The sequence below is a fragment of the Mesoplodon bidens genome, assembly GCF_964165515.1.
Source record: "Mesoplodon bidens genome assembly, chromosome: 5".
Taxonomy (NCBI): Eukaryota; Metazoa; Chordata; class Mammalia; order Artiodactyla; family Ziphiidae; genus Mesoplodon; species Mesoplodon bidens.
Window position 1 is genome coordinate 4,812,696 of NC_138161.1, and position 26,511 is coordinate 4,839,206.

The following is a 26,511-nucleotide window of genomic DNA, read 5'->3' on the forward strand; positions in this document are numbered from 1 at the left end:
GTTCTCAGCTCCTTCTCTCTGGTTTTCCTGTGGTTTCCCTGACCTCCCTCTGATTTCAGAGACTTTTTCCTTATGACCAAGGCTTCACCCTGGAACCTGACTTTGTAAAGAGCCACACACACACACCCCTGGTTGAAGTCAAATCCTTTGCTGCTTTGGACACAGAGAAGGTGATGTGGCACAGGCCAGAGGTCTTCTCCCAGTGCACCCAGTGTTTTAAGGGCCGCAATTTATGCTACTTCCAAAGTGACAATTAAAAGATTCACTGTTGTACCAGCTACCTCATTTTAAATGAATTAACCCCGTAAACATGGGTGTTTGAGCCATTGCGTTGCTGTGATTAAAGAACCTGATCTTATAATCCCCTGAAAATCCACTGATCCATTTGAATCCACTGAAGGTGAGTGGATTCAAGGTCAGTGGCCCTTCTGCTGCTTTTATGGCTACCTGGAGGATGATTTGTCCCTGGGACTGGATTCCTTTCCTCCCAAACAAAAACGGACCATGGGGACTTTTCTGGCTGGATGGCTGCTTTCGTCTTTGCTTTCTGCTCCAGAAGGAGAGAAATAAAGGGAGGTGCTCCATAGCATCTTAGAAAATAGTCAGGCATCCAGCAAGTCATTTGGACAGGTGCCCAGCCTCTCCTATGCCCACCCCACCCCTCACAGCATTTAGTAAGCACCTGCAGACCCTGCATTCTGGAAAACTGAGGCTTCCTTCTTTGGTCAGTTCAATGTCATCTGGCCCCTCTCCTTGCTCTGCTCAAGACTCAGCCCCACCCTATGGGATCAACTGAAGCCCAGGCTTGCCTGGAGTGAGGGACCATGAGTGGGCATCATTGCTCTTCTAGTATATTCTGCACAGGTTGATGGACCTTCAAGCCAATGCTGTAGAGCAGGCAGCAGACTCTGGAGATGCAGGCTCTGATCCCGGTGCTGCCCCTCATGGGTGGAGATGGGAGATGCGAGAAGGAGGATGGCGGGGGCAGTTCAACCCCTTGCCTGAGCCTCTCCGCCCTCTGAGTGAAGGAATCACACAGAGTGAACTCCAGGGCTGTCTCTCCCTGAGTCCTGAACAGGTGAGAGGAGAGACAGTGTACTTCTCCCCTATTGATGGCTGGTCGGAACAGGCCTGAGGGATTCCTGGACACCTGTTCTTTCTGGGTAAGAGGAAAGTGATTATGAGCACCTTGTGAGTCCCCAGCAGGCTTGCTCCCTGGGGAAATTCCCGTTCTCTGGAGCACGTACTATCAGCTTTCTTCCTCCGCTCAGTCTAGGAATCTCCAGGAAAACCGTAGCAACAGCAAAGAAGAGCCCTTGGCAACACCAACACCTCTGATTCTGGTCCCTTGTTGGTATTTGAGCAGTTACTCTGTCTAGCCACGAGGGGGCGCCAGCCTCCAAGTGTCCAGAGCATCCCTTCTCCTACATGAATTATATTGTCCCAAAGCCTTGAGGATCACGGAGTCCTGAGTGTCAGAAGGGCCCTGGGATGGGGGCGCGGGTGCGGTGGGGGCTGGGTGGGAGCGGACAGTGTAGTTAGTCCACCCCCCCTCCACAAGCGGTTGTCCCACTGGGCCTGGGAGTGGACAGCTTGTGAGACAGCCACTCCCTTTCTGTCGGGGTGTCTGTGGGAGTCCCCAGCTCTGCCCAGTCCAAGGAGGACAGTCAGGACCGTGCCAACTCATGGTTAACGGTCCACCTTCTCTGTCCCCCAGACCTGCATTTGCCTCTAAAACCCCACTGGCTGGGCAGTGACCTCTCTGGACTTGGGCTTTTTACCTGTCAACCTCATGCCAGGTGGCCAGCGATTAAGCAGACGGGACACTTGATCAGCGCACATTACACACAACGCATGCCGATTGCTTCACATTCCGTCCCATTTCTTTAACTGTGTTCCCCATTTCCCTTCAGCCTCTCATAAATAACCGACCACATTCCTCTGTTCAGCTGTTTGCTGTGACCTGACCCAGCATGGAGGGAAGCGGTAGTGCCCACCGACTGCTCCACGCGTTCCCGCCTGCTGTCACCGTCAGACGTCTCCCCCCAGATAAAGAAGGTGTCAGAGAAATGTCTGGTCGAAACGAGTTTATTACAAATCAAAGAAGTAGGCTTCTATGTGCATTCACACAAGTGGCACCAATGCCCCTAAAACGTCGGGTGTGAAAGGCTACTACAGAAACTGGAATGACCCTTTTAGGATGCTGTGTGGGCATCGGTGACTGATGAAGTGATGGAGAGAGCTCAGGGAAAAGGCAGGGCAGGCGTGGACCTTCTATGTAAATCACTTGATGCTTGGAGCCGGCGTGCCCAGCACAGCTTCTTACCAGGTCCTCATCCACTAACAGCAGGGGTGACGGCTACAGTCTGACTACTAACCACAGGGGCACGTGTGAAATGCTCAGCCAATGACGCGAGGCCGGCAGGGAGAGATGTCGGTCTCCGGCTCCCTGGAGACCCCGGGGCAGGGCGGATGGCAGGTTCAGCCGGGGAACTTAGCGAGCCGAGCCCGGCTCAGCCGCTGTGCTCCTTCAGCAGCCTGTCGCTGTACTTGTCCTTGTCCTGCAGCAGCTGCAGCCATGCCCTTCCGCAGCTGGCCACCGAACGTCTAGAGCACGAAGAACTGGATGATTGAGGGGGTGTGGCTGGAGATGCGGGCGCTGACCTCCTGGCAGGAAGGGAGGGGCAGTTCACAGGAGGGTGAGGGGCTGCGGCCGCCAGGAGACCCTGACGCCACCGCGGAGCCCTGGCATGGACGAGACCTGGCGGGCGCAAGCTCCCTACCTGGGTTTCAAAGGCCACCCTCGTCCTCTGTGCTCCAGGTGGCACCGTGTCGGGGGCCAACCCCGAGCCTGGGCTCCCACCAGCCCCTCCTGACCACTAAATGCTTACTTCTGATGCAAGAGGGTAAAATGTGCTCTAAAAAGGCAAATGCGCAGACTGAGTACAAAACTACATTTTAAATTATTTACAACTCTGCCCCAAAGATTTTATAACCTTTTTTTTTTTTTTTTTAATCAAGGCTAAAGTTATTTAGCAGAAAAGGAGCTGGGCTATCCAAAGCCACAGAAGGGAGCTCTCTGAGTTCTAGGCACGTTGAAAGTTCGTTTCAACCTTCTTTTCTCCCTCTCTGTAACTGAGCAGGTCCCTATGGGGTCCTGGGACAATATCCCCTCCTCACCCCACCCATGTCTTCTGCTTTCCCTTTGTCTCTAAAAAAAGAAAAAGTATCCAAAGAATAAATTTAATCAGAGAAATGAAAAAAGGCAGCAACAAAGGAAAATAGTCAAGCAAAACAAAATAATAATAGTTTAGCTATTAAACAAAGTCAAGGACATTTAGTCCCTCCTCAAGGGCTACAGACAATATTTTGCGCCATGTCCTCTGAGCTGCTTTACAGATACTAAAACCCCTGCCAGGTAAAAGAAGTTAATCACATGCTGCCCACAGTCACGTAGCCCCCAGATCGGTTGGAACCAGAGGGTTGAGGATGTTGACTCCGGTGATCTCACCACCAACCAATCAGAGGAGTGTCCACAAGCTCATCACACATGTCACAACCCTCTCTTTAGCATGTAACCCTTCTTCTTTTCCCTACAGAATCTCCAAACAAAACCTGGAAAATGGGGAATTGGTTCTTTGGGCCATGAGTCCACCTTCTCCCCAGGATTGCCAGCTTCCTGAGTAAAGCTGTCTTTCATTTTACCCAATACTCGCCTCTCAGTACTGGATTCTTGAGCAATGAGAAGCAGAACCTGAGTTGGGTAACGTCACCACACCCCACCTGTTAGTGCAAAGTTTCTCTTTCCTAAGATAAGTTGATCTCTCAACAAGCTGATACGTACTGGTACTGTAGCAAGTTCTGTGACCTCTCCATGCTTCAGTTTTCTTCTGTATAGTATGAGCACCTGGCCTCATGGGAGGGCTGAAAGGATTACATGAGCTAAAAATGAAAGTTTAGAAAGATGCCAGGAGAGGAGCAAGCACTCAGGGTATGTGAGTGGAGGGAATCAGTGAGATGGAGCTGGAACACACGCTTCATGCCCCAGGATGAGAGCAGGCGAGGGATGGGACTGCCAGTGTCACTAATGCAGGGCAGGAGAGAAGGGACAGGCAGATGGAGGCGTTCCAGGGGATGCTGGGGCCAAGAAACCGATGTCTGATGTTGGAGAACGGACACCAGCTGAAAGGAAGGGCTGGTCTGTCTGACCGACAAAACCACACTCCCAAACAGCTTTTGAGAGTCTGGTACGAACAAGGCTGCAGAAGTCATTTTCCCATTGTCCTGGAGATCATCCAAATCACCCCTAGTTTTGGTGAAGTAGGAGATGGGTAATGTTCAGCCTGGGACCCACGTGTAACAGAAACAGGGGTGGTCAGGCAGAGCCATATGAGGGGAGGGGAGCAGCATGGGTCAGACAGGGAAGGAGAGGGAAAGCCTTTCCCACTGGGGAGCTACCTGGTGAGCACAGTAGCCCAGTGAGCAGGGCTGGTGCAGAGTTCTTCCTGACCAAGTGGGTGTGGGGGAGCTGAGGTGGTGGGCCACACAGAGAATCACACAGAAGGGCCACGTTGGCATGAGACCATCTCTTGGTAGCTGAGAGGAAATTTCTGAGTAGTGAAAATCAGTTCCCCTGGGCCCTTTCCCCAGGAATGCTGTGCAAATCATTGCCCCAGAGAAATCCAACACATTTCATGATGGGTGTGCCAGGGAGGATAACAGCTCCAAAGATGGCCCTGTCCTAATTGCAGACTCTGCAAACGTGTTCCTTTACATGGTAAAGGCGAGCTGAAGTTGCTGATGGAAGTAAGGTTGCTAAGCAGCTGATGTTAAGAGAAGGAGTCATCCCAGATAGTCTGGTGGGCCCAGTGCAAAAGGGGGAAGCAGGCAGGAGGGTCAGGGGGAGACGTGAGTCTGGCAGAAAGGTGGAAGGGTGCAACACGGCTGGCGGCCTTAGAAGATGGAGGAAGAGGACACGAGCCAAGGAATGTGGGCAGCCTCTAGAAGGTGGACGAGGCAGAGAAAGAGATTCTCCCCTAGAACCTCGAGAAGGCACACAGCCCTGCTGACACATTGACTTTAGCCAGGGACGGTCATACTTAATAGGAAAAGTGGGGTTCTCATTAAAGTCAGAGACAAGGCAAGGCTGTTGCTTTGAAGGGACCAGATGAGGCGAGAAAAGTTTGAAGCATAAAACTGGAAAGAGGAGGGAGAGTGGGAAGCCACCACTATTTGCAGAGGAATGAGTGTCCACTGGGGAAACTCAGGAGAATCATCTGTAAAACTACCACAAATGATAAGAGAATCAGTACGGTTAACAGGTATAAGACAATATACAGAAGTCGTATCTACTAACAACAAACAGAAGATATAGTGGAAGAAAAGTCTCATTTCCAGGAGGGACAAAGTCGAGAAGAGATGTAGGAATAAACTCCAGAAGTGTGCACGATCTACACAGAGAGAACTTTAAAACACTTCTAAGGCCCCCAGAAAGGAGATCTGAAGAAGGAAGGAGCCCTGATGTTCTTGAATAGGAAATTTAAAGTCACAGAGATGTCACCCCTTGCAACCCAGACAGAAATTTTCCTGAGGAAGAAGGAATCCGGCCTGTGCTCAGCTCTCTTCAGCTCCTGCCCGAGAGTCTCCTGTCTGGCTTTCCTGATGGCTTGTCCTACACATCTTGGACTTGACCAGCCAGGCTCCACAATCATATAAGCCAATTCCTTTGCTTATATTTATCAATATAAAACAAGCCTTATCCTTTCCCCAGGTGTAACAGTCAGCTTCACGTGTCACCTTGGCCTGGCTGTAGACCCACTTATTCAACTGAACTCTCATCTAGGTATTACTGTGGAGGTATTTTGTAGATGTGGTTAATGGCTCTGATCAGTTGACTTGAAGTAAAGGAGATTATCCCCTAGAATGTGGGTGGCCCTCACCCAATATGTTGAAGGCCTTAATGTGTGCGTGTGTTTGTGTGCACGTGCATGTACGCGCATTACTCACTGTAAAAGGCTCTGCCAGGCAGGTGAGCAGATGAAGGGAGATGAGCTTAGCTGCAGGAGAAGCCGAGGGGCACACGGGTTCCCACGCCTTGCCCTTCACCTGCTTCACTCACACATCCCAGGGTCTACAGGACACGGAGTTCCACCCTCAGCAGCCTTGTTGCTCAGAGTGTGTCCCCGTCCAGCAGCGTGGCATCCTCTGGGGGCCCATCAGGAATGAAGAATCGTGCTCCACCTCAGACCCGCCACGCCCCACCTCTGCATTTCCACAGAATCCTGTACATGCGTGAGCATGGTCAGTGTGAGAAACTCCTCCCAAAGTGATGGAGACATCTGGTAAACCAGGAGACTGCCATTTGCTTTCCTGTCCAGACTTTCACATATCCCAAGGGCTCTGAGTTGGACATCCTTCCCCAGGATGAATTTGATGGCCCTTCAAGTTATTTGAAATGTAGGATAGCAACCAAAGCACATGTCTCTGCGAACAGCTTGTCCGTGGCCAGAGGCTGCCACCTTCCAAAGCTGTGGGGGAGGGGTTCACTCACACTCCTCACACTGAATATTCACAAGAACCCTGAGAGGAGGTACCACTTTATAGAGAAGAAAGCTAAGGCTCAGAAAGGTTAAGTAACTTGACCAGGGCCACACAGCCAGCCAAAACCAGATGCAAGTGGCTATAACAACCCTTCTCATCTCTCTGATCGAGTTGCTTCTACAGAGGCTTATCCAGGGCTGAAGGATGGAGCTGGCAGTCACCTTACAGCGACAAGACAGAAAACAGGCACTCACAGAAAGGAAACGGATGAGAAGTGCCGTTCTGAGGTGCTCACAGACTCACCTGGTGGTAGGCGATCAGGTGTTGAAAGATCTCTGCTATGGAGGGGTCTGAGGAGGGGGTCTGTGGTTGGAAATAACAGTTTGACTGTTTGTTCTTTTCTTCTTCTGCCTCCTTCTCTCTGACCTGCTGTAACGCACGCTGATAAACCTGGTCCTGGCAGTAGACAATCTGCTCCATGTGAAAGTGTAATCTGATCGATTTCTCAGCTTCCTTTACTTGTTCTAATTTAATGTCTTCAATTTTGGACTATGGCAAAGGAGAAACACAAAATTTCCCTCTAGAAACAAATCACTGGGTCACAGGAAGAGAGGTCCTCTGCAAAGACCTCCACCAGCAGGTGCCAACTGGAAAATAGCATGTGGCTTAGGAGCAGCATCTTGTCCCTATGTCGGCTTACCTGGGCATGGGCAGGCGGGGTTCCCACTCCCAGCCAAGGGTCATAATTTCCCAGGAAGCCTGAGCCACACATGTGAGCAGACACTGCATCCCCAGAGCCTGGGAACCCGCCTGGGCTCTGTTCTCCGGCCTGATCTCCAGCTTTTTCCTTTTCTCTTTTACACATTTTTCCATCTGAGGAGGAGTATTTTTCCACCAGAGAGCTCACAGGGGTAAGATGGAGGCTAGATTTAAATCAGTCAAATTCCGTATGTTTCATGTTCCTGGAGTTTAGAGAAACTGGCTGCCAGAAAGCCTGGGAGGAGACCCTTCACACAGAAAGTATCTGGACCCCCAGACTTCACGGAGCACCACTGAGGGTGATGCACGATGCCAGGTGCAGTCCTAAACCTTTTCCTCTAGGTTTCATTACAACTTCCTGCAGAAGGCATTCTTAGTCCCATTCCGTGGATGAGAAGCCTGAGGCCCAGGCAGGTTAAGTAGGCTCAAGATCTCTGGCTTGAGAAAGGCAGAGCCCGTCTTCCCATCTGTACTGGGTCTCCATCCCCTCCATATTCATACATTGAAAGCCTAATCCTCAATAGGATGGCATTTGGAGGTGGGGTCTTTGGGAGGTCATCAGGTCATGAGGGTGGAGCCCTCATGAATGAATTGGTGCCCCTCTGAGAAGAGACATCAGGGAGCTGTCTCCCCCTGCCACCCATGTGAGGATACAGTGAGAAGTCGGCCAGCAACTCGAGCTGGGATCTCCAGCCTCCTGGGCTGTGAGAAGTAAACGTCTGCCATGGTATTAGTTACGTAGCCCAAGCAGGACGAGGGGGAGCCCTTGTTCTGAGATTGGATGAGTCTTTTCCATGCGGCTTCCTCAGTGAGTTCTGTGATTCAGGGCCACTTTCTTCAGAGATGACAGTGTTCCCCTCACTACAGCTCTCTTTTGTTCCTGTGACCAAATATGTCCTTTCCGAATTCTCACTCTCTCACTCTCTCTTATTGCCTTTAGCCAGACATCACTGGTCAAATCGTTAGATTCACTATTGATCTTGATTATTTGCTCCTCCAAATACATAAAAAAGGTTCAGTAGTCTTAATGTAAGAAATCTACTTTCTAGTGTCAGGTCTACATTCTTTTTTTTTTCTTTTTTTCTTTTTTTAAGTAACATCTGGTGGGTTTTACCTTGGCAGTTCTGTGGAGGTTGAAAAATTCATTAAAGTTTTTTTCTGAAACATCTGTGAAGGCAGCCCGGATTATACCTGGTGAAAGAAAAACAAAGAAGTCCAGTATTGCTAGAAGGATCCATGATCTTCACAGATTGTAAAAAATAAGAGGATAAAACAGCACGAAACAGTTCCCTCCCTCCCCCCTCCCTCCCCTCCTCTCTTCTCACTGGAGGAGGAAGGTGTGCTTTTTTGCTCAAAAACTCCCTGGAGGAACTTGAAAAGCTAAATGTCCCCTGGCATATTTACTTGACATTTAAATTGTATCCCAAATATAAATAGTTGCAAAGAATGCACTTTCTGGTAAGTTATAAATATATTAATATTTATAGTAAAACACATCACTCTTTTAAATACATCAATGGAATTGAAATAGCTCTAATTCATTTGAAAGAAAGAGGTGAACAAACTCTTATTTCAATCAGAAAATTTACATTGTTTCTTTTTATTTTTGAAACCCATATTTCCACTTGACTTCCTCACAGAATGTTATCTTAGTTATGCTGACGTACAGCATCTTTATGCTTGGAAATCTTTTGACCCCAAATTGCATGTTTCAGAAGTAGGTATATATATTATATACATATATATATATATATATATATATATATATATATATATATATATAAATGTTTTCTGTAACTTGAAGCCTTGAAGTACTAACAATTTTCTTCAGGACCGAATGAAGAATGCACAATTGATCAACAAAATACAATTACAGATTTCAGTTTATACCTATTAAGCCTAAAGGTAAAATTTAATTAGAAATACATCTCTTAGAAACTCTTATAAGGCTGTCCCCCCAACCACTACTAGTTCGTGCATCCACGAAAGCCTATTACTTAGTGCTAAAAGGAGACAGCTGAAGCCTGAGTGAGAAGGGGGTCAGCCAAGGTGGCGGCGGTGAAGAGAAGAGATTCAGGGATCTCTCGGAAACTGAGGAGCAGAACATTTCAAGGAGAAGGGAGTGATCCGTGCTGTTTCAGGCTGCATTACTCCTCAACGGTGTGGACACAGTTTCCTATTTGCACGTGACAACAGTGACACCACCGTAGGTTCGTACGGCACTTTAGAGGCTCAAGACACTCGCATAATGTATAGCTGTTTAGTCATCAATGTTACTTCTCAGAGATTTCAAATAAGCAGAGTATTTTGAGACTGCGAAGTATTCATAGCAATGGCGTAGAGGGAGGTGAGGTGTGATAGCAAATAGGCATTCAGTTCTTGTCCCTGGTTCCTGACGCAGAGTTCCTAAATCCCTTAGGATTTCCTGGGTGACAGGAGCATCTCTTGTTCTAATGAGGCAGCCCTAGTTAGCTTTAGGATGGGGACTGGTCACCAGGAAGTCCAAGCCTTTGGTTAGAAGCCTTTCAGCCCAATCTTCCCCCGTCTCCCCAACCTCTGGGGGCTGGAGGAAGGGCTGGAGATTGAGTTAAAATTTTATTATGCCTCCATAGGATAATTGATTATACCTCCATAAAAACCCTTAATGACAGGGTTTGTAGAGTTTCCAGGCTGGGGAACACGTCCACGTGCCGAGAGGGTGGTGCCCCACGCCTCCCCGCCTCGGGACAGAAGCCCCTGCACTTTGGACCTGCCCAGGCCGCACCCTATGCATCTCTTTCATTTGCAACCTTTGTACTATCCTTTATAATAAACTGGTAAAGGTAAGCAAATCCTTTATAACAAACCAGTACAGGTAAGTAGCGTGTGTTCCTGAGACCGTGAGCTGTTCTAGCAGAGGATGGAGCCCAAGGAGGGGGTCGTGGGAGCTCTGATGTATAGCTGGTCACTCAGAAGTACAGGAGGCTCGGACATGGAGCTGCCGTCAGAAGTGGGTGGTCTTGTGGGCTGACCCCTAAGTTGTGGGGTCTGTGCTAACCCCGAGCAGTTAGTGTCAGAACGGGAATGAATTGTGAGACACCCAGATGGTGCCTGGAGAAGATTGGTTGGCTTGTGGTGTTGGAAAACGCCCCAGCAGGAAGTACTAGCTTCGACCCTGTCCTAGAAATAAAATACCTAAAAGCAAAAGCAATGACTTACCAGTCACTGTGTGCAGCATGTCCACAGCCGGCTCTTCCAGAACTCTGACCTGCTTTTTTATGATGGCCTCAAACGTCTTATAATTCACAAACCCTGGCAACTCTCTACCACGATACCGATTTTCAAACTGTTGTTTTTCTTTATATATGGCGTTGTAACCTACAGAAGGAAAGAACAGCTCTGAATTATTTTACAAAAATAGCCTTGCAGGTTTTGCTGAACACAGTACCATTCTAATCTTTCTGAAAGTACAGAGGGGCAGGAAAAAAAAATCAAATCTGATTTTCAAATCGAAAAAGATTCAAGGACTGCAATAAAGAAACAGATCTCGAGATAATTGTCCTTAGTCATCTCAAGACGGCAAGAACAGAGCCCGGGTAGGACGTCAAGAAACAGCAAATGCAGGAACTTAGAGTAGACAGATTCTTGAAAAGGTACCTGAGTAGGAAATTTTGTAAATCAAATTCGATTTTTTTAAAAAAAATTGTATCATAGAATACTATGATTGCAGACCCTTTAAAAAATAGAAATGACCATAACACCAGCTAGAATCAGTGACACAGCACATATTCCTGGGCGGTAGCAGGAGTAGAAAGTGTTTATAAATCAAAGGGATAATATAGTTAGATTATTAATGTGATACGGTGTCACTGTTTACTACATAAAACACTTAATTTTTTCTTTATATTCTTGGAATTCTTTTTACTCTCGACAAACTGGAGTATGGAGAAACACCTCCATTGCGGGGTAAAAATGCAGAAGGGTTATGGTTCCTTTTTTTTTTTTTTTTTTTTGAAGAACTAACCAGGGATGGTAGCCTGGTCACCCTCTTTTGGTCAGGAGATATTTTCTCACAGGCATTTAAACAAATCGAGATCGAATTCACTTACCATAAAATTCACCCTATTGGGGGCCTCCCTGGTGGCGCAGTGGTTGAGAGTCCGCCTGCCGATGCAGGGGATACGGGTTCGTGCCCCGGTCTGGGAGGATCCCATATGCCGCAGAGCGGCTGGGCCCGTGAGCCATGGCCTCTGGGCCTGCGCGTCCGGAGCCTGTGCTCCGCAACGGGAGAGGCCACAACAGTGAGAGGCCCGCATACCGCAAAAAAAAAAAAAAAAAGAAAAAAAAAAATTCACCCTATTACAGTGTACAATTTTTAGTATATTCACAAAGTGGTGCAGACATCACCACTACCTAATTCTCGAACATTTCCATCACCCCATGGAACAGCAGTTACTCCCCATTTCCCTCTCTCCTCAGCCCCTGGAAACCACTGATCAACTTTCTATCCCTATGGATTTGCCTATTCTGAACATTTCATATAAATGGAATCAGACAATCTGTGGACTTTTGTGTCTCATTTCTTTCACTTAGCATAATGCCATCAAGGTTCATCCATGTTGTAGCATGGATCAGTATTTCATGCCTTTCTATGGGTGAATAATATTCCATTGGGCACTGCACTGTGTCTCCCCCAAATTCATTTGTTGAAGTCCTAGCCCCTAGTGCCTCAGAAAGTGACCTCATTTGGAGACAGGGCCTTTAAAGAGGTAGTTAAGTTGACATGAGATCATGAAGGTAGACTCCAATATGACTGGTGTCCTAATAGGGAGAGAAGATTAAGACACAGACACACACAGAAGGACGACCATGTGAAGATACTGGGAGAAGGCTGCCATCGACACACCAAGAAAAGAGGTCTCAGAAAAAACCAAGGTGCTGACACCTTGACCTTGGGCTTCCAGCCTCCAGCATTGTGCAAAAATAAATTTCTGTTGTTTAAGACACTCAAGTCTGTGATACTTTACTCTGACAGCCTTAGCAAATGAATACATATGAAGATACCACAACTGGTTTATCCATTCATCAGTTGATGGACATTTGGGTTGTTTCCACTTTTTGGCTGTTATGGATAATGTTGATAAGAACATTCATATACAAGTTTTCGTGTGAACACCTATCTTCATTCTCCTGGGTACACACCTATGAATGGAACTGCCGGCTCATCCGGTAACGATCTGTTTAACGTTTTGAGGAACTTCTAGAATGTTTCCCAAAGCATCTCCCCATTACATTTGCTCCAGCAGTGCATGAGGGTTCTAATTTCTGTCAACACTTCCTGTTAACTGCCTTTTTGATGGCAGCCATCCTAGTAAGTGTGAGATGGGCTCTCCCTGTGGATTTAATTTGCATTTCTCTGATGGCTAATGAGGCTGAGCATCTTGTCTTGTGCTTATTAGCCACACATAAACCTTTTTTGGAGAAATGTCTATTCCAATCCTTTGTCCATCTTTAAATTGGATTATTTCTCTTTTTTCTTGTTGTTGAATTGTAAGAGTTCTTTATATATTGTGGATACTAGCCCCTTATCATATATATCAGGGGTCCCCAACCCCTCGTCGGCGGCCTGTTAGGAACCGGGCCACACAGCAGGAGGTGAGTGGCGGGAGAGTGAGTGAAGCTTCATCTGCCCCTCCCCATCACTCCTCATCACTCACATTACCACCTGAACCACCAACCCCCTCCTACCCCCCACCCCCCCATCCAATTTTTTGTGGAAAAATTGTCTTCCACAAAACCGGTCCCTGGTGCCAAAAAGGCTGGGGACTGCTGATATATATGATTTGCAAATATTTTCTCCCATTCTGTGGGGCATCTTTCTGCTTTCTTGATAGTGTTCTCTGATGCACAGAAGTTTTAAATTTTGATGAAGTCCAATTTTTCTTTTGGAGAAAATTGGATATCCACATGCAAAAAATGAAATTGGATCCTTATCTTACACTAGACACACAAGTCAACTGAAAATTGATTAAAGGGTTAAATGTAAGACCTGAAACTGTAAAACTCCTAGAAGAAAACATGAGGGAACATCTTCACCATATTGATCTTGGAAATGATTTCATGGATATGACACCAAAAACACAGGCAACAAAAGTAAAAATAGACAAGTAGGATGACATCAGACTAAAAACTTCAGCACAGCAAGTAAACAATCAACGGAGGAAAAGGCAACCTACAAAATGAGAGAAAATATTTGCAAACCATCTATCTGGTAAGGGGGTAATTTCCAAAATATATAAGGAACTCTACAATTCAATAGCAAATAAACCCTAATAACCCAATTTAAAAATGGACTAATGATTCGAATAGAGATTTCTTCAGAGACATACAGATGCCCAACAGGCACATGGAAAGATGCTCAGCTACTCATCTGGGGGATGCAAATCAAAACTGCAATGAAACATCACTTCACATCTTTTAGGATGGTATTATCAAAAAAACAAAAGACAAGTGTTGGCAAAGATGTGGAGAAATTGGAGCCCTTGTATACTGTTGATGGGAATTCAAAATGGTGCAGCCACTATGGAAAGCAGTAAGAAAGTACCCTAAAAAATTAAAAATGGGACTACCATATGATCCAGCAATCTCACTTCTGGGCATTTATTCAGAAGAATTGAAATCAAGATCTCAAAGAGATATTAGCACTCTTATGTTCATTGTAGCACCATTCACAATAGCCAAGATGTGGAAACACGTAAATGTTCATGGAAAGGTAAATGGATAAAAAATGTGGTAGATATATGCAATAGAATAGAAGTCAGCCTTTAAAAAGAAGAAAATTTTGCAATATGTGACAACATGAGTGAACCTTGAGAACATTATGCTAAGTGAAATAAGCCAGTCAGAGAAAGACAAATACTACATGATTCCATTCATGTGAGCTATCTAAAACTCATGCAGTCAGAGAGTGGGAATGGTGGTTGCCAGGTGCTGGGGGGAGGAAGAAATGAGGAGTTGCTAACCTAAGGGCAAAAAGTTTCTGTTATGAAAGATAAGTAAGTTCCAGAGCTCTGCTGAAAAATATTGTGCCAATAGTTAACAACACTGCATTGTTCACTTAGACTTTTGATAGGAGGGTGGATCTCATGATAAATGTTCTTTCCACAATAAAATTAAATTTAAAAAAATGTTTACACGGTGCTTACTAAGCGCCTACATGATTTAAGGGCTTTACAAATATTTAATGATTGAACAACCAATTTTAAAGAAAGGCAAATGCACCTGAAGGTTAAGTAGCTCGCCCAGGGTCACATACCAGGTGGTTTGGTTGCTAAGTGTTTGCTGTTAACAGAAATTCACGAAGGACCCAGTAGGATCATTTTTCCAGTGCTACTGTGAGTGCCTTTCCTGCAAGGGCTGAGTCCCAGCATGTGGGCACACAAGGATTAAATCTCAGATGTTCAACAACAAAGCACTTCAGCACACTTTTTTATCCAAGACTTAACTTTCCCAGAGACCTTGAACAGTGGTTTTCAAAGTGTGGTCCCTGGGTCAGCAATGTCGACCTCAACTGGGAACTTGTTAGAAACATAAATTTGGGGGCCACACCCCAGACCTCAGAAACTCTGGGGCAGGGCACAGCCAGCTGGATTTTAACAAACTCGCAGATTCCGCTGCTCCCTCAGGGTTGAGAACCATGGGTGTGATTATTACAGAATCTTCTCTCTGCTTGGTGAGCAGAGTTTTCTCTCCCTGTGAACCCTAACGCTACTGAATACGATCTGTTTCTTCCGTTCAGGGCAGGAGCAGAGAGAAACAAGGAACCAGGGTGGTATTTATAGAGTGCTGGCCAGAACATGTGCCTGTGCCGTATTATTTAATCCTAACCGCAATCCTGTGAAGCATTAGCAGGATGAGAAAGCAAAAGCTCAGCAAGGCTGAGCCATCTCCCAAGGGCACAGAGCAAGTAGCAAACCTGGTCTGCAAAATTTCACCATTTTCCCACTGTCTCTCCTTAAAGCAGGAGTGACCTCTATATCTTATTACCCTTCTCCCCCTGAACTTGCTGTTCAGGAACAGCAAGTTCCTAAATAAAGTGAAAGGAAAAAAGTACCCGATTCAACAGGAAAAATCCCAGTGTTTTTCAAGATTTTGTGGACTCAAATGAGAAAGCAAGTGAAAACATTTTGAGAAACCAAAGTGTGCTCTGCCTTATGAAATACCCTATTAATCAGTGTCATCATCAGAGTCCAAGAAAGAATGGTTTAACTAAGCCAATAAATTTAACACTGAAATAAAGATGAGGGTAGGTTATGCTAATTGTATAATTTTTATATATAATTTGGTAGTCATCTAGGCCAATTCTAGTAGGTGGGTCTGCTCCGCGGCATGTGGGATCCTCCCGGACCGGGGCACGAACCCGGGTCCCTTGCATCGGCAGGCGGACTCAACCACTGCACCACCAGGGAAGCCCCCCTAGTGTTATTTTTATCCTTACTGGAAAACTAGGCATTTGTTGAGGAAAAAGTGGAAAAGGCAATGATATACTGAGTATCCATTTAGTGGAGGAAAATGACTTGCAAATTTTCAGGAAGGCAAACTCAACGGGTAGGTGAAGTGATTGGGAGAGAAGTGATATCGAATAATAATATTAAAAATTTTTAAATAGCAGCTATTATTTGCCCAAGGATATGTAGCCAGTAAGTGGTAGAACAAGAATTCAAACCCAGGCAATCTGTGTTCTTAAATCAAGTCCCCTATAATGCCTTCCAGAGTGACTTTTTTAAAAAAAAAAGAAACTTAAGGGAACCCATCTGCCCCAGGAAGCATTCTGCTTGAATATAAATTCTGCAGACACCTGTGCTCCAATGTAAGCCTGGAAGTATGTTCCCTGAGTATGTTCATACAGGCCCTGGGAAAGTCCTTTCCATGCACCAAGGACTCACAAGAACTTTACCTGTGGAATTGCAGAGCTGATGGGCCACTTCCACCTTTCTGGACCACTGTGGGAGAACAAATAAGGCATTTCTCCTCCCCCATCCAGAATGGTTCAAGAATGCAAATAAGGGACAATAGGAAGGAGGGCAAAGAACCTCCAAATGTTGGCCACACATCTAACCCTGACTGTCAGTGAGGGTGACCCATCTGCTGGGCTCGACTTCACCCCGAGCCTATGGACCTTCCCTGGGAACAGCACTTGGATCTAAGGCAGGATGTGGGCGCCTCTAACAGAGCTACATTCCAGGACCTTCTAAATATATGAGGGGTCTCCCCCTGGCTTCCTGTCCTCTAGAAGCTTGGTTCTTTCTTCTTACCTACGGTCCTGTCTCCATCGGGGTCCACCTCCTGAGCCATGCTCAGTGCCTCCGTGGTGGCGATGTCCACGTTGCAGGGGTCCACCACTAAGTTGATTGTCTGCTGCCTCTGGATGTACTTTTTAATGAGTGCCTTAGTCTGATGCCAAGGAATCACAAAGGAAGAACACGTCCCTGGTCACCCAAGAGCATGGCTAGACATCCCAGAGCATGACCCAGTTTTTACACTTCTGGGCTTTGGCTTAGCCTGTCCCCTTCCTCTGGAATGTCCACCCACTTGCCCTTATTGAGCTCTCTGTTGATGTCCTACTTATCCTCCAAAGCTCATCACTGATATTTCTTCTTTCTCAAAGACTCCCTGATTCTATGGCTAGATGAGACCCCTCCTTCATCGACAGATCTTCCCTGTGATACTCCTGAGATTATGGCAGGAAGAAGCAGCGTGCTCTGACCCCAGGCAAGCATCTTTCTCATACCCTAGGAAGTCCCACCCGTTTGCTGAATGAAGCGGGGTAAGAAGTGTGGAATTAGTCCCTTAACGCAGTAAGGGAAATGACCTAACTACACTGCTCCTAGAGAGACAGAGAATGGTGATTTGGATATAGGAAGAAAGAGTAATTTAACTGCCCAAGACAGTGGAGCCAGCAGAGACCCCATCCAGAAGGGACTGACACAATCCTAGTTGGGCTATGGTTGAGTTCCCAGCACTGGAAGTGCCTCCCGTAAAAGGAAGGAGGGCAGTTAAGTGACCCCAGTCCTAGGGCAGGAGGGTATCATCTTCTCCCCATTCTCCACCTTGTCCCTTTACACCCTGGACCCCAACCCCGCTCCTGAGACCATCCTTGTCTCCTTGGCCTCTATGCGAGCTGGCCTGGCAAAGCTTGACAAGGCTGCTCTTGGGGTGAACCCAGCCCAAGGATCATGTGTGACTCTGGCATCCCAGTGACGACTGTGTCCTCAGGCAACCTTAGGGGGGAAGGTCTTTGGCAAAGAAGCCCAAGGCTCAGCGGCTGTCAGTTTGTACTGGGTCACAGCTGGTCTGCGGTTCTCATTCCTGTGCATTGTGCTGGCCTTTCTGGCCCTGATCAGAGATAACAGTCTGTGTTCCGATTGACTTACGTAGTGTTAATTTAAAAAACTGTTGCTAAAATTGGCAGATCCCATGTGAAAATCCAATTTCTGGCTTCTTTTAAATATCGGGATAGTGGTAACACTGGGCCAACATTCTCACAGGACAACATTGGACAGGGCGCCAATCCCTATACACCTCCAGTGCCGCTGAGTCAACCTCGCCTGTTTCCATGACCTGCCAGACCCTTGTCAGAATCTGAGTATGAGGCCCCAGCCCTAGATGGTCCTACCCCAGACTCCTCCCCAACTACTCAGAGTGAGGGCTGGGAAGGTGCACCAGAGCCCTTGGGGCTGCCGGCAGAGACCTCAGAAGTCTCCCCAACTTAGCGTGGGACCCATTCCCAAGTTCCAGAAAGGCTCACCTGCAGTCCGATATCATGGGGCTGGTTTCCCACGGCCACCCTGGTGATGCCGGGAAGATCACTGGGGGTCAGATCTGGAGCCTCAGGGGAGGCGATCTCCAGACTAATGAGCTCGTGGCTAATGCCAACTCCATTCCCAGCTCCGGCATCCTGGGCTACAGAGACCGAGAGAAGACAAACCGAGAGTCCAAATGAACAACCCAACCTAGCAGAAGCAGTGAAACCTGTGGGCAGCTACATATTTCACCTATATTTGGGGACAGCCCTGATGTGAGAAATAGGCAGGCAACTTAGGGCACAGCCCTGATTAATTGCCTAATTCTTTAGAGATAGAAGTTGGGGTCGGGGGGATGACAACCAGGCTGTTCCTTTGTAAACCTTTCCTGGCTTAATTATCATTCAGGGTCACTACTTAAGATAAGATTTTGTAACTTTGTACTGAACTGTACCATACGTACAGGAAAGTACCCATTGTCTTAAGCATGTGGCTTGGTGAGTTTCACAGGCTGGACCCTATATTGGTGCTTATAGCTGAGCACCAATTCCTTTTCATTACCATGTGTTATTCCACCCTGTGCTTGATCCAGTCTACTGTTGATGGACATTGGGTGGTCTCCAGTGGGGGGCGGGGGAGGTGGGGGCAATCACAAGAGTGCTGCTATGAAAACTCTGGAACCTGACTTCTGGTACACCTTTTGGCTGGGGGTATACTCAGGACTGGAGTTTTGGGGCATCATGGGGTGTGCACACCTCCAGCCTTAGTGGATATTGTGCCAGTTTTCCAAAGTGGTTACAGCAATTTACCCTCCCACCAGCAGTGGACCAGAGTTCCAAGACACTATTCTAAAGATGCTCATTATACCTCCTTACACAGAACGTTCACCCAAGCTGGCACCCATGGTGCCCTCTTAGTTTTGCCCACAGAGCTCATGGCTAGAGAGAGTCTGGGCAGATCTCGACAGGGCTGCAGGATGTACCGGGCACGAGGCAGCCCAGGACGGGCATGGCCGGCACAGAGAGTGCAGAGCTTTTATTATTTGAAGCTAGGAAACTTGCCAGTTGAGGGTCTCAAGAAGTTTCTGTTGTGAGGGGTGGAAGCTAGAATTGGGGCAGTACTTCTCTATTTGGGGAGGGATCCCTCTGGTAAGCCAGCTGAGCCAACGGGATTCTCGGGGAGCTGAGCCCACGGAGTCATGTAAAAACCCCAGCCTCAGACGCTAAGTTTATTGCTTGGTAAGGAAGAAGCCCATCTCCCTGGAACGGAAGCTGTGGCTGCAGTTTCCTGTTTCCTGAGCCCAGCTTGAGAGCAGGAAGGGAGAGAAGCCTGGGGGAGGGGTGGGCATGCTCAGGGACCTGGGGGGCAGGGTTGCGAGGGGGTGACCTCCAGGGTCCCCTCTGAGCAGGTACAGAAGTGGATTCCAGGAGCAACTGAGCCTTTTGATCATTCTGTGGTTACCTAAGGCTAATCTCAACTGTTGGCTATGCTTCCAGAAATGACGGGTGGGTGGGGTCAGCGTTGGGGGATGTGGCCACAGGTAACCAGCCACGTTAGGTTAGAGCAGCTCCTTGGGACACACATACCCAGCAGTGACCAGGGTAGCTGGGGCCTGGGGTCCTGTAGGGGACACTTCCCAGAGGAGGGGCAGGTAAACTGAGACCCAAAGAAAGAGTAGGAATTAGGCAGGCAGGGAGCAGGGACAGCATGTGAGGGACAGCATTTGAGGCAGGGGGACTGGCACATGGAAAAGCCTGGAAAGAAGAGATGGGTGCTTGCTGTGGAGCTGGAGAGGCCCCGATGACCCATGATGACTGGAGTTAGAATGCGCCGACCTGTAGCCACCCACGTGTCCCTACCTTTACGTAGTTCCCTCTCCACCTGAGGGGTCCTGCACCTGGATCTCAGTCTTCCAGGGCAGCTGATTCTCCTGGTCCACCTGCACTCCTGCTTTGTCCGTTTCAGCACCAGCGGACCCCTGGTTATGATTCCTGAGAGTTTCCCAAACATCCTAAGTTTCCCTTAAAAAGAAGCGTTCACAGGTGCCCTTTGCTCTTATTCTCCCCGGTGTCCCCAGAGGCCTCATCTGAAATCTCTAGGGCTTAGTCCAAGCCCCATCACTTTCCCCCGGGCCCTAGAAAGGTCTGGGGGCATGGTCCAGGTGGAAGCCCAGGGCCTGGACAGGCAGGATGTGAAGCGGTGAGATCTGCCTGACCCTGTCCGGCCCCTCCAAGCCTCTCCCCTTCAGGTGTGGAGGGGGCACACAGCACTGCCCTACAAGGCGGGTATGCCCAGGGCTGCCTGCCTGCCTCACAGGACTGCCACGGCCACACTGGCCTCCAGACTCTCGGCTCTGTTGTTTCTCTCCCCAAAATGCTGAACCCAGGGCAGAGAGGAGGAGCCCTGTCCCCACTCTGACTCCATCACGGGTCAGTCACCGGGGCTGGTGGGAAACTCACAGGAGACTCTGGAGTAAAGGACCAGCTGCCTGTGGTCGGGAGGAGGCACAGGCCACGGCGCTCTTACTGGGGGCTGTGCAGGGTCCCGGCAGCCCTCCAGCATCCTCACTCTCTCCTCTGTACCCAGGAGGCAGCCCTGGCCTCCTGGGTTCTGGTTGGGTTCGGCCGATGGGTAGTGCTGGCAGGAGATGGGAGTGAGGGAAGGAACCAGGACAGGGGACCCTCTACTTGCTACAGGATGCCATCTCTTTCCTTCTTTTTTTCCTTTATAATTATTTTATTAAATCAGAAACGTACAACAGCTTTTTAACTCTACACACACTTAAAAAACGTTTAAAGGAAACAGGGACTTCCCTGGTGGTCCAGTGGTTAAGACTCTGCGCTCTCAACGCAGGGAGCGTGGGTTGGATCCCTGGTTGGGGAACTAGATCCTGCATGCTGCACAACTTGGCCAAACAAAAAATATTGTTTAAAGGAAACATTGTGTCTTATCACACCATGATTCTGGCTAATGGCTTCTCAAAGTGTTGAGAAAATTCTTCAAAAAGACTTCACATGTTACCTTAAACTCACAAATTAACAAGATCAAAGAAGAAATGCTTCTACACTCTTAGAAAGATGACTAGAAAGAAACCGACTGATACAGGCCCAGCGATGACTACTGACAGGTGAAAGAGGACTCAGAAACTAGGGGCAGGGCTTCCCTGGTGGCGCAGTGGTTGAGAGTCCGCCTGTCGATGCAGGGGACGCGGGTTCGTGCCCCGGTCTGGGAAGATCCCACATGCCGCGGAGAGGCTGGGCCCGTGAGCCATGGCCGCTGAGCCTGCACGTCCAGAGCCTGTGCTCCGCAATGGGAGAGGCCACAACAGCGAGAGGCCCGTGTACCGCAAAAAAAAAAAGAAAAAAGAAGAAGCTAGGGGCAGCAGGAATATCCAGGGCCCTGCCCCCCGGCCCCCTGCCCCCACCAGGCACTCCAGACGCAGCCGTGCAGGGCCTGTGGGAGCTGCCCTCCCGGAGGCCTTCCCAGCGACCTCCCCTGAGCCCACTGGTCCCCGGGATGCCTTGCGGCTTGCAGGAGGCGGGCCCGGCAGAGCTTACCGCTGCCTCTGGGAAGGGCGACCCCCGATAGCGCCTCCAGCACGGAGCTCTTGCCCGAGCTCTGGTCCCGGATGACAGCGATGGCGGGCAGGGCCAGGTCCTGCTCCACGCCCAGGGCCCGCAGGGAGTCGATGAGGTCAATGCAGGGCTGCACCTCCTCGTACTGGTTGTACAGGTTGTTCTCAAGCCCCTGGAAGAGACACAACAGACTTCACAGTCTTGGCCTCTGACGGGGCTCCCACTACCTTCGGGAATTTGTTGCCGAATGGATGGATCTACTGATGTTGGGTTAGAAACAGGAGGGGTGAGAGGTGGATCTGGATGTGCCTGCAGGGAGGCCCCTGTGCCCTCGTCCTGTGGAGGCTTTGCTTCTGCTGCTGGGGGGAATATTTGGCTGGGGCTGGAGATGGAGGTGCCCGTCTGAGCAGGCCATCTGGCACCAAGGGGAAGGCGTTCCCAGCTGGAGGGGGGAGAGGAGTGGGCCCGCGGCTGCCGAGCTGGGGTGGGGGGGGTGATGGCAGGCTGGCAGTGGTGGCAGCGTTAGTCACAGCTGGAGGCAAAGCTCCCAGCTCCAGGAAGGAGACCCCAGCACAGGGAACGGAGCCCCCAGATTCATGTCCAGGAAGGCCATTGCTGCCCCCAGAGACTGTGTCTGTCCCTGGTGCTTGTTGGAAGCGCCCAGGAGAGAGGGGGAACACCAGTTGTGCGCCTGGGGCTGGACCAGACTTGCAGGTTTTATTTCCCGCATTTCCCCGCCCCCACAACCCCCGGGGGCTGCTGGGATGTGCCCTTCCTGACTATACCTGCGCCCGACTTACCTTTGACGTCTGCTGGTCCCTGTTTCCTCCTGGCTGCTGATGGTTCAAATTCAGCAGCTTGAAGTCCTTGGCGAGGAAAACCGGGTCCTTCCCTCCCCCCTGCCAGTTTGGGGGGTACATCATCTGTCAAGGTGCTGCGCCCGGTGGCAGTAGTGGCTGCTTCTGGAAGGAATTCATTTCTTCTTTTGGACAGTGTTGGGAGGAAACGGGCTGCACGTAGGGCTTAGGCACCAGCTGTCGCCTGGGGAGCTGGTGGGTGCGGTCAACACTGCTCAGCACCTCCGATCTTCCCGGCAAGCTCTACAAAGACACAAGTTGGGAACGTGGCCCAAACGTCCCCCAGCAGACCTCCCCAGGGCTGCATTTTTTCCAGCTCTGCCTTGCCCAACCCTGTACAACCCACCCTCTGCGCACAGGGGAGGCCAGTAGCCCAGCAGAGACCCGTCTGCAGGAGGGGCGGATGGCAACACACAGGCGAAGAGCACAAGAGGGGTCTCCATGGGCCCCCAGGGCCTGGGGGACAAGTGAACTCCACGCTTCCACAGGAGAGTTTGAATGTCCCGCTGTCACTTCTGATGGGCTCCGTGTCACCTGAGGTTCAGGACTGGACAGGAGACCGTAGGGCGCGGAGAGAGGACAGGCAGCCCCTCCTGGGTCCGTTTGAAGCCAATCTCTGCCCTGCCACCACTGTTTCTCACACAGACTAGGTCAGGCTGCCGGGGAGCCTGGGAGAAATGGTTGATTGGGTCTCTTGCTTCTCCAGGGGGCCTATAATCAGGTAGTCAGCACCCGAGAAAGAGCTGGCGGTATCGAGTGCCGGCCTCACCTAGCGCTGCTCTAAGATGCTCATTTCATTTTCACAGGGTCTCTTGCTTCTCCATGAGGCCTATAATCAGGTAGTCAGCACTCTAGAAAGAGCTGGCGGTACTGAGTGCCGGCCTCACCTAGCGCTGCTCTAAGATGCTCATTTCATTTTCACAGGGTCTCTTGCTTCTCCAGGGGGCCTATAATCAGGTAGTCAGCACCCGAGAAAGAGCTGGCGGTATCGAGTGCCGGCCTCACCTAGCGCTGCTCTAAGATGCTCATTTCATTTTCACAGGGTCTCTTGCTTCTCCATGAGGCCTATAATCAGGTAGTCAGCACCCTAGAAAGAGCTGGCGGTATTGAGTGCCAGCCTCACCTACCGCTGCTCTAAGATGCTGATTTCATTTTCACAACAACCCTATGTGTTAGCTCCCAATCTTCATTTTTCCAGGTCAAGAAGATGAAGCACAGAGGTCGTTACTGGCCTAAGTCAGGGCGCTCGGGATCATGAACCCTTTCCTGCTATGACCACCACTGGGAGGAGAGTGGATACAGCGAGTGGAATGGCTCCACCCCGCCCCCCCCAAATGCATGTCCACCTGGACACGTAAATGTGACCTTATTTGGAAAAAGGCCGCTTGCAGATGTAATTGATAAGAACTTGGAGATGAGGGTGGGCCCGAAATCCAAGAAGAGACAGGCAGAGAGGATTTGAGACCCAGAGACTGTCTGTCGCCAGAGGGCGACAGAGGCAGAGATTGGAGGGATGCTGCCCCCAGCCAAGGAGCCCCAAGGGGGGCAGGAACCCCAGAAGCTGGGATAGAGGCCTGGAAGGGATCCTCCCTCACACTTCCAGGAGGAACTAATTCTGCTGACGCCTCGACCTGGACTTCCGGCCTCCAGAACCAGGAGAGAATAAATGTCTTGTTTTAGGCGTCCGAGTTTGGGGAATTTTTTATGCCCGCCCCAGGGCACTAACCCGTGGGGAGGATTGGAGTCTTGAGGTGGCCCCTCCCCCGTAGCTGGCCTTTGGGGTGTCCACTGGTACCCCATGTCCAGCTGTGGTCCTGCAGTCCAGCCCTCCGTCTGTCCCCTCTACTCGACAGCGGCCCCTGTGCACACATTGTGGCCCTTTTCCTTCTAAACCCCTGGTCTCGTCATGTCACTGCCCTTTCTAAAAACCTCTGTCATGTTTTCTTTCAGAACAGAGTTCCTAAAAAATTTGGTCCTAACTTACCTTTTCATATTTTATAGCATCTCTGATTGCTGGGCTGAGCAGTTTGCCTTCCTCAGACTGCACATACGCACATTCACAACTTTGTGTGTGCCACTGACCTGTTTTTAAAAATGAGGGTGATTTGTTCATTCATTCATTCAGTCATTCAACAAGTATGCTTTGAGGACTGATATGGGCTGAATCATGTCCCCAAGTTCCTATGTTGGAGTCCTATCCCCCAGGACCTGAGTGTGTCTGTACTGGAGATATGGCCTTTAAAGGGGAGATTGAGGTAAAATGAAGCCACTAGGGTGGGTCCTAATCCAATCTGACTGTCTTTATGAAAAGAGGGGATTAGGACCCAGAGGTGCACGGAGGAAAGAGCACGTGAAGACACGGGGAGAAGACGGCCGTCTACACACCCAGGAGAGAGGCCTCAGGAGAAACCAACACTAAATGACCCATTGATCTTGGACTCTTGGCCTCCAGACTGTGGGAAAATAAATTTCTGTTGTTTAAGTCGCCCAGCCTGTGGCACTTTGTTATGGTGTCCTGAGCAAACTAATACAAGGACCTACTATGTGCCAGGTAGTTCCTGCCATCGGGGTACAGTGGTGATCAAGCCAGATAAAGTCCCTGCTTCTAGTATATACATTCTGTCAGGGACACCCCACAGACAAATAAGCCAACCAACAATGATATAACCCCAGGTGACAATGAAGTGTCTGGAAGAAAGGTAGTGGCTTATAGAGCCAGGGGTCAGGTGTCAGGGGGTAGGGGGTCTGTCTGAGGGTGTGTCCGTGCACAGGAAATGAAGGAGGAGAGAAGCAAACATTTGAGGACCTGGGAGGAGCCTTCCTGGCAGAGGAAACATAAGTGCAAATGCCCTGAGGTCAGTATGAGCTCAGGGAACTGGGAGAAGCACCGCTTTCTCCTGGGGGACTCAGAAAGCCCAGCCCAGGGGCACCTCCTTTCTTGGGAGGGGGCTGGCCTCTCTGCCTCATCCTGTCTGGGCTGTGCCCTGGCCTTTCCTGGCCTTTCCTTGTTAGGGCTGGACCTGACACTTGGGTTTGGGCTGGAAGGCAGAGAAGGTCTTCTACCTGCACTCTTCTGAGCGGTCAGCCCCACTGACCCAGAGACTGTAAGTGAAGGGGGATCCCCCGGTTTGGCCCTGCTCCCTGGGGAGCCCTGCGAAGGCTGTCAAGTGGACGAAGCGCCCTTACCTCTGTGTTCAAATCCTAAGCCAGCGCTTCTCTTCCCTCTTGTGGTGGAAAGGCAGTGAGATCGCTCTGCAGAAACTCACGAGTCAATTGGTTGGAAGGCCAACCTCACAGCCAATCTGTCAGCCAATCCCGATGTCTGGGGCTGTGTGGGAATGAGGCAGGCACTACCTGGCCAGGAACCGCTGGCACCTAGCCCTTGGGGTGCCCTTAGAGGAAAGGGCTCTCAGACAGCCCCTCCCTCTGGTTGGGGAACAAAAATAAATGTTTTTTTTTACAGCTGTTTTGCATCTTCCCGTTCTTCCTCATTTCTTTGAGTCCCTGAGGTTTAGCCTTTGATGTGTTACGTATCTCACAGTCTCCCATGCTACCATACTCCCCAGTGAAATTATTCGTTTTACAAAACACCTAGCCTTCCAGCAAGTATCAAGAGAAAATATGATCTCATGCAAAACATCTCTGCTTTTTTCTTTTTTCATTAATAAAATTGCCCTAAAGGACATATCCAGTGGAGTTCCCTGGTGGTCTAGTGGTTAGGATTCGGTGCTTTCACGGCTGTGTCCCAGGTTCAATCCCTGGTCGGGGAACGGAGATGAGTGGTGCGGCCCACCCTCCCCCCACAAAAAAAGAACATATCCAGGGATTTATTTAATCTCCTTAATATAAGGAAATTATAGTAAAATAATATTAACTACCTTAATATAAAAACTCAAGAGATTACTTTGCAGAGGGCCCAGCTGGAGGAGCTTGCTCGCCTGGTGAATCGAGTGCTTCTTTTTGTCAGAGGGAAAGAGACCATGTGTCCCACGCAGCCTT

The 26,511-nt window shown here is 49.3% G+C and overlaps 1 protein-coding gene across 1 annotated transcript; it reads right to left on the reverse strand.

The window, feature by feature from the left end:
- Positions 1–2,513: 2,513 nt before the first annotated feature.
- MX1 (MX dynamin like GTPase 1) lies at positions 2,514–22,955 on the reverse strand (the record flags this gene model as incomplete). The annotated part of the gene is given in 15 exon segments (XM_081234733.1): positions 2,514–2,576; positions 2,578–2,607; positions 2,611–2,667; positions 6,844–7,089; positions 8,414–8,490; positions 10,498–10,656; positions 16,593–16,731; positions 18,086–18,240; positions 19,940–19,965; positions 19,967–19,992; positions 19,995–20,071; positions 21,638–21,827; positions 22,456–22,581; positions 22,585–22,755; positions 22,845–22,955. Coding segments are annotated over 15 exon segments (1,653 nt in total).
- Positions 22,956–26,511: the final 3,556 nt, after the last annotated feature.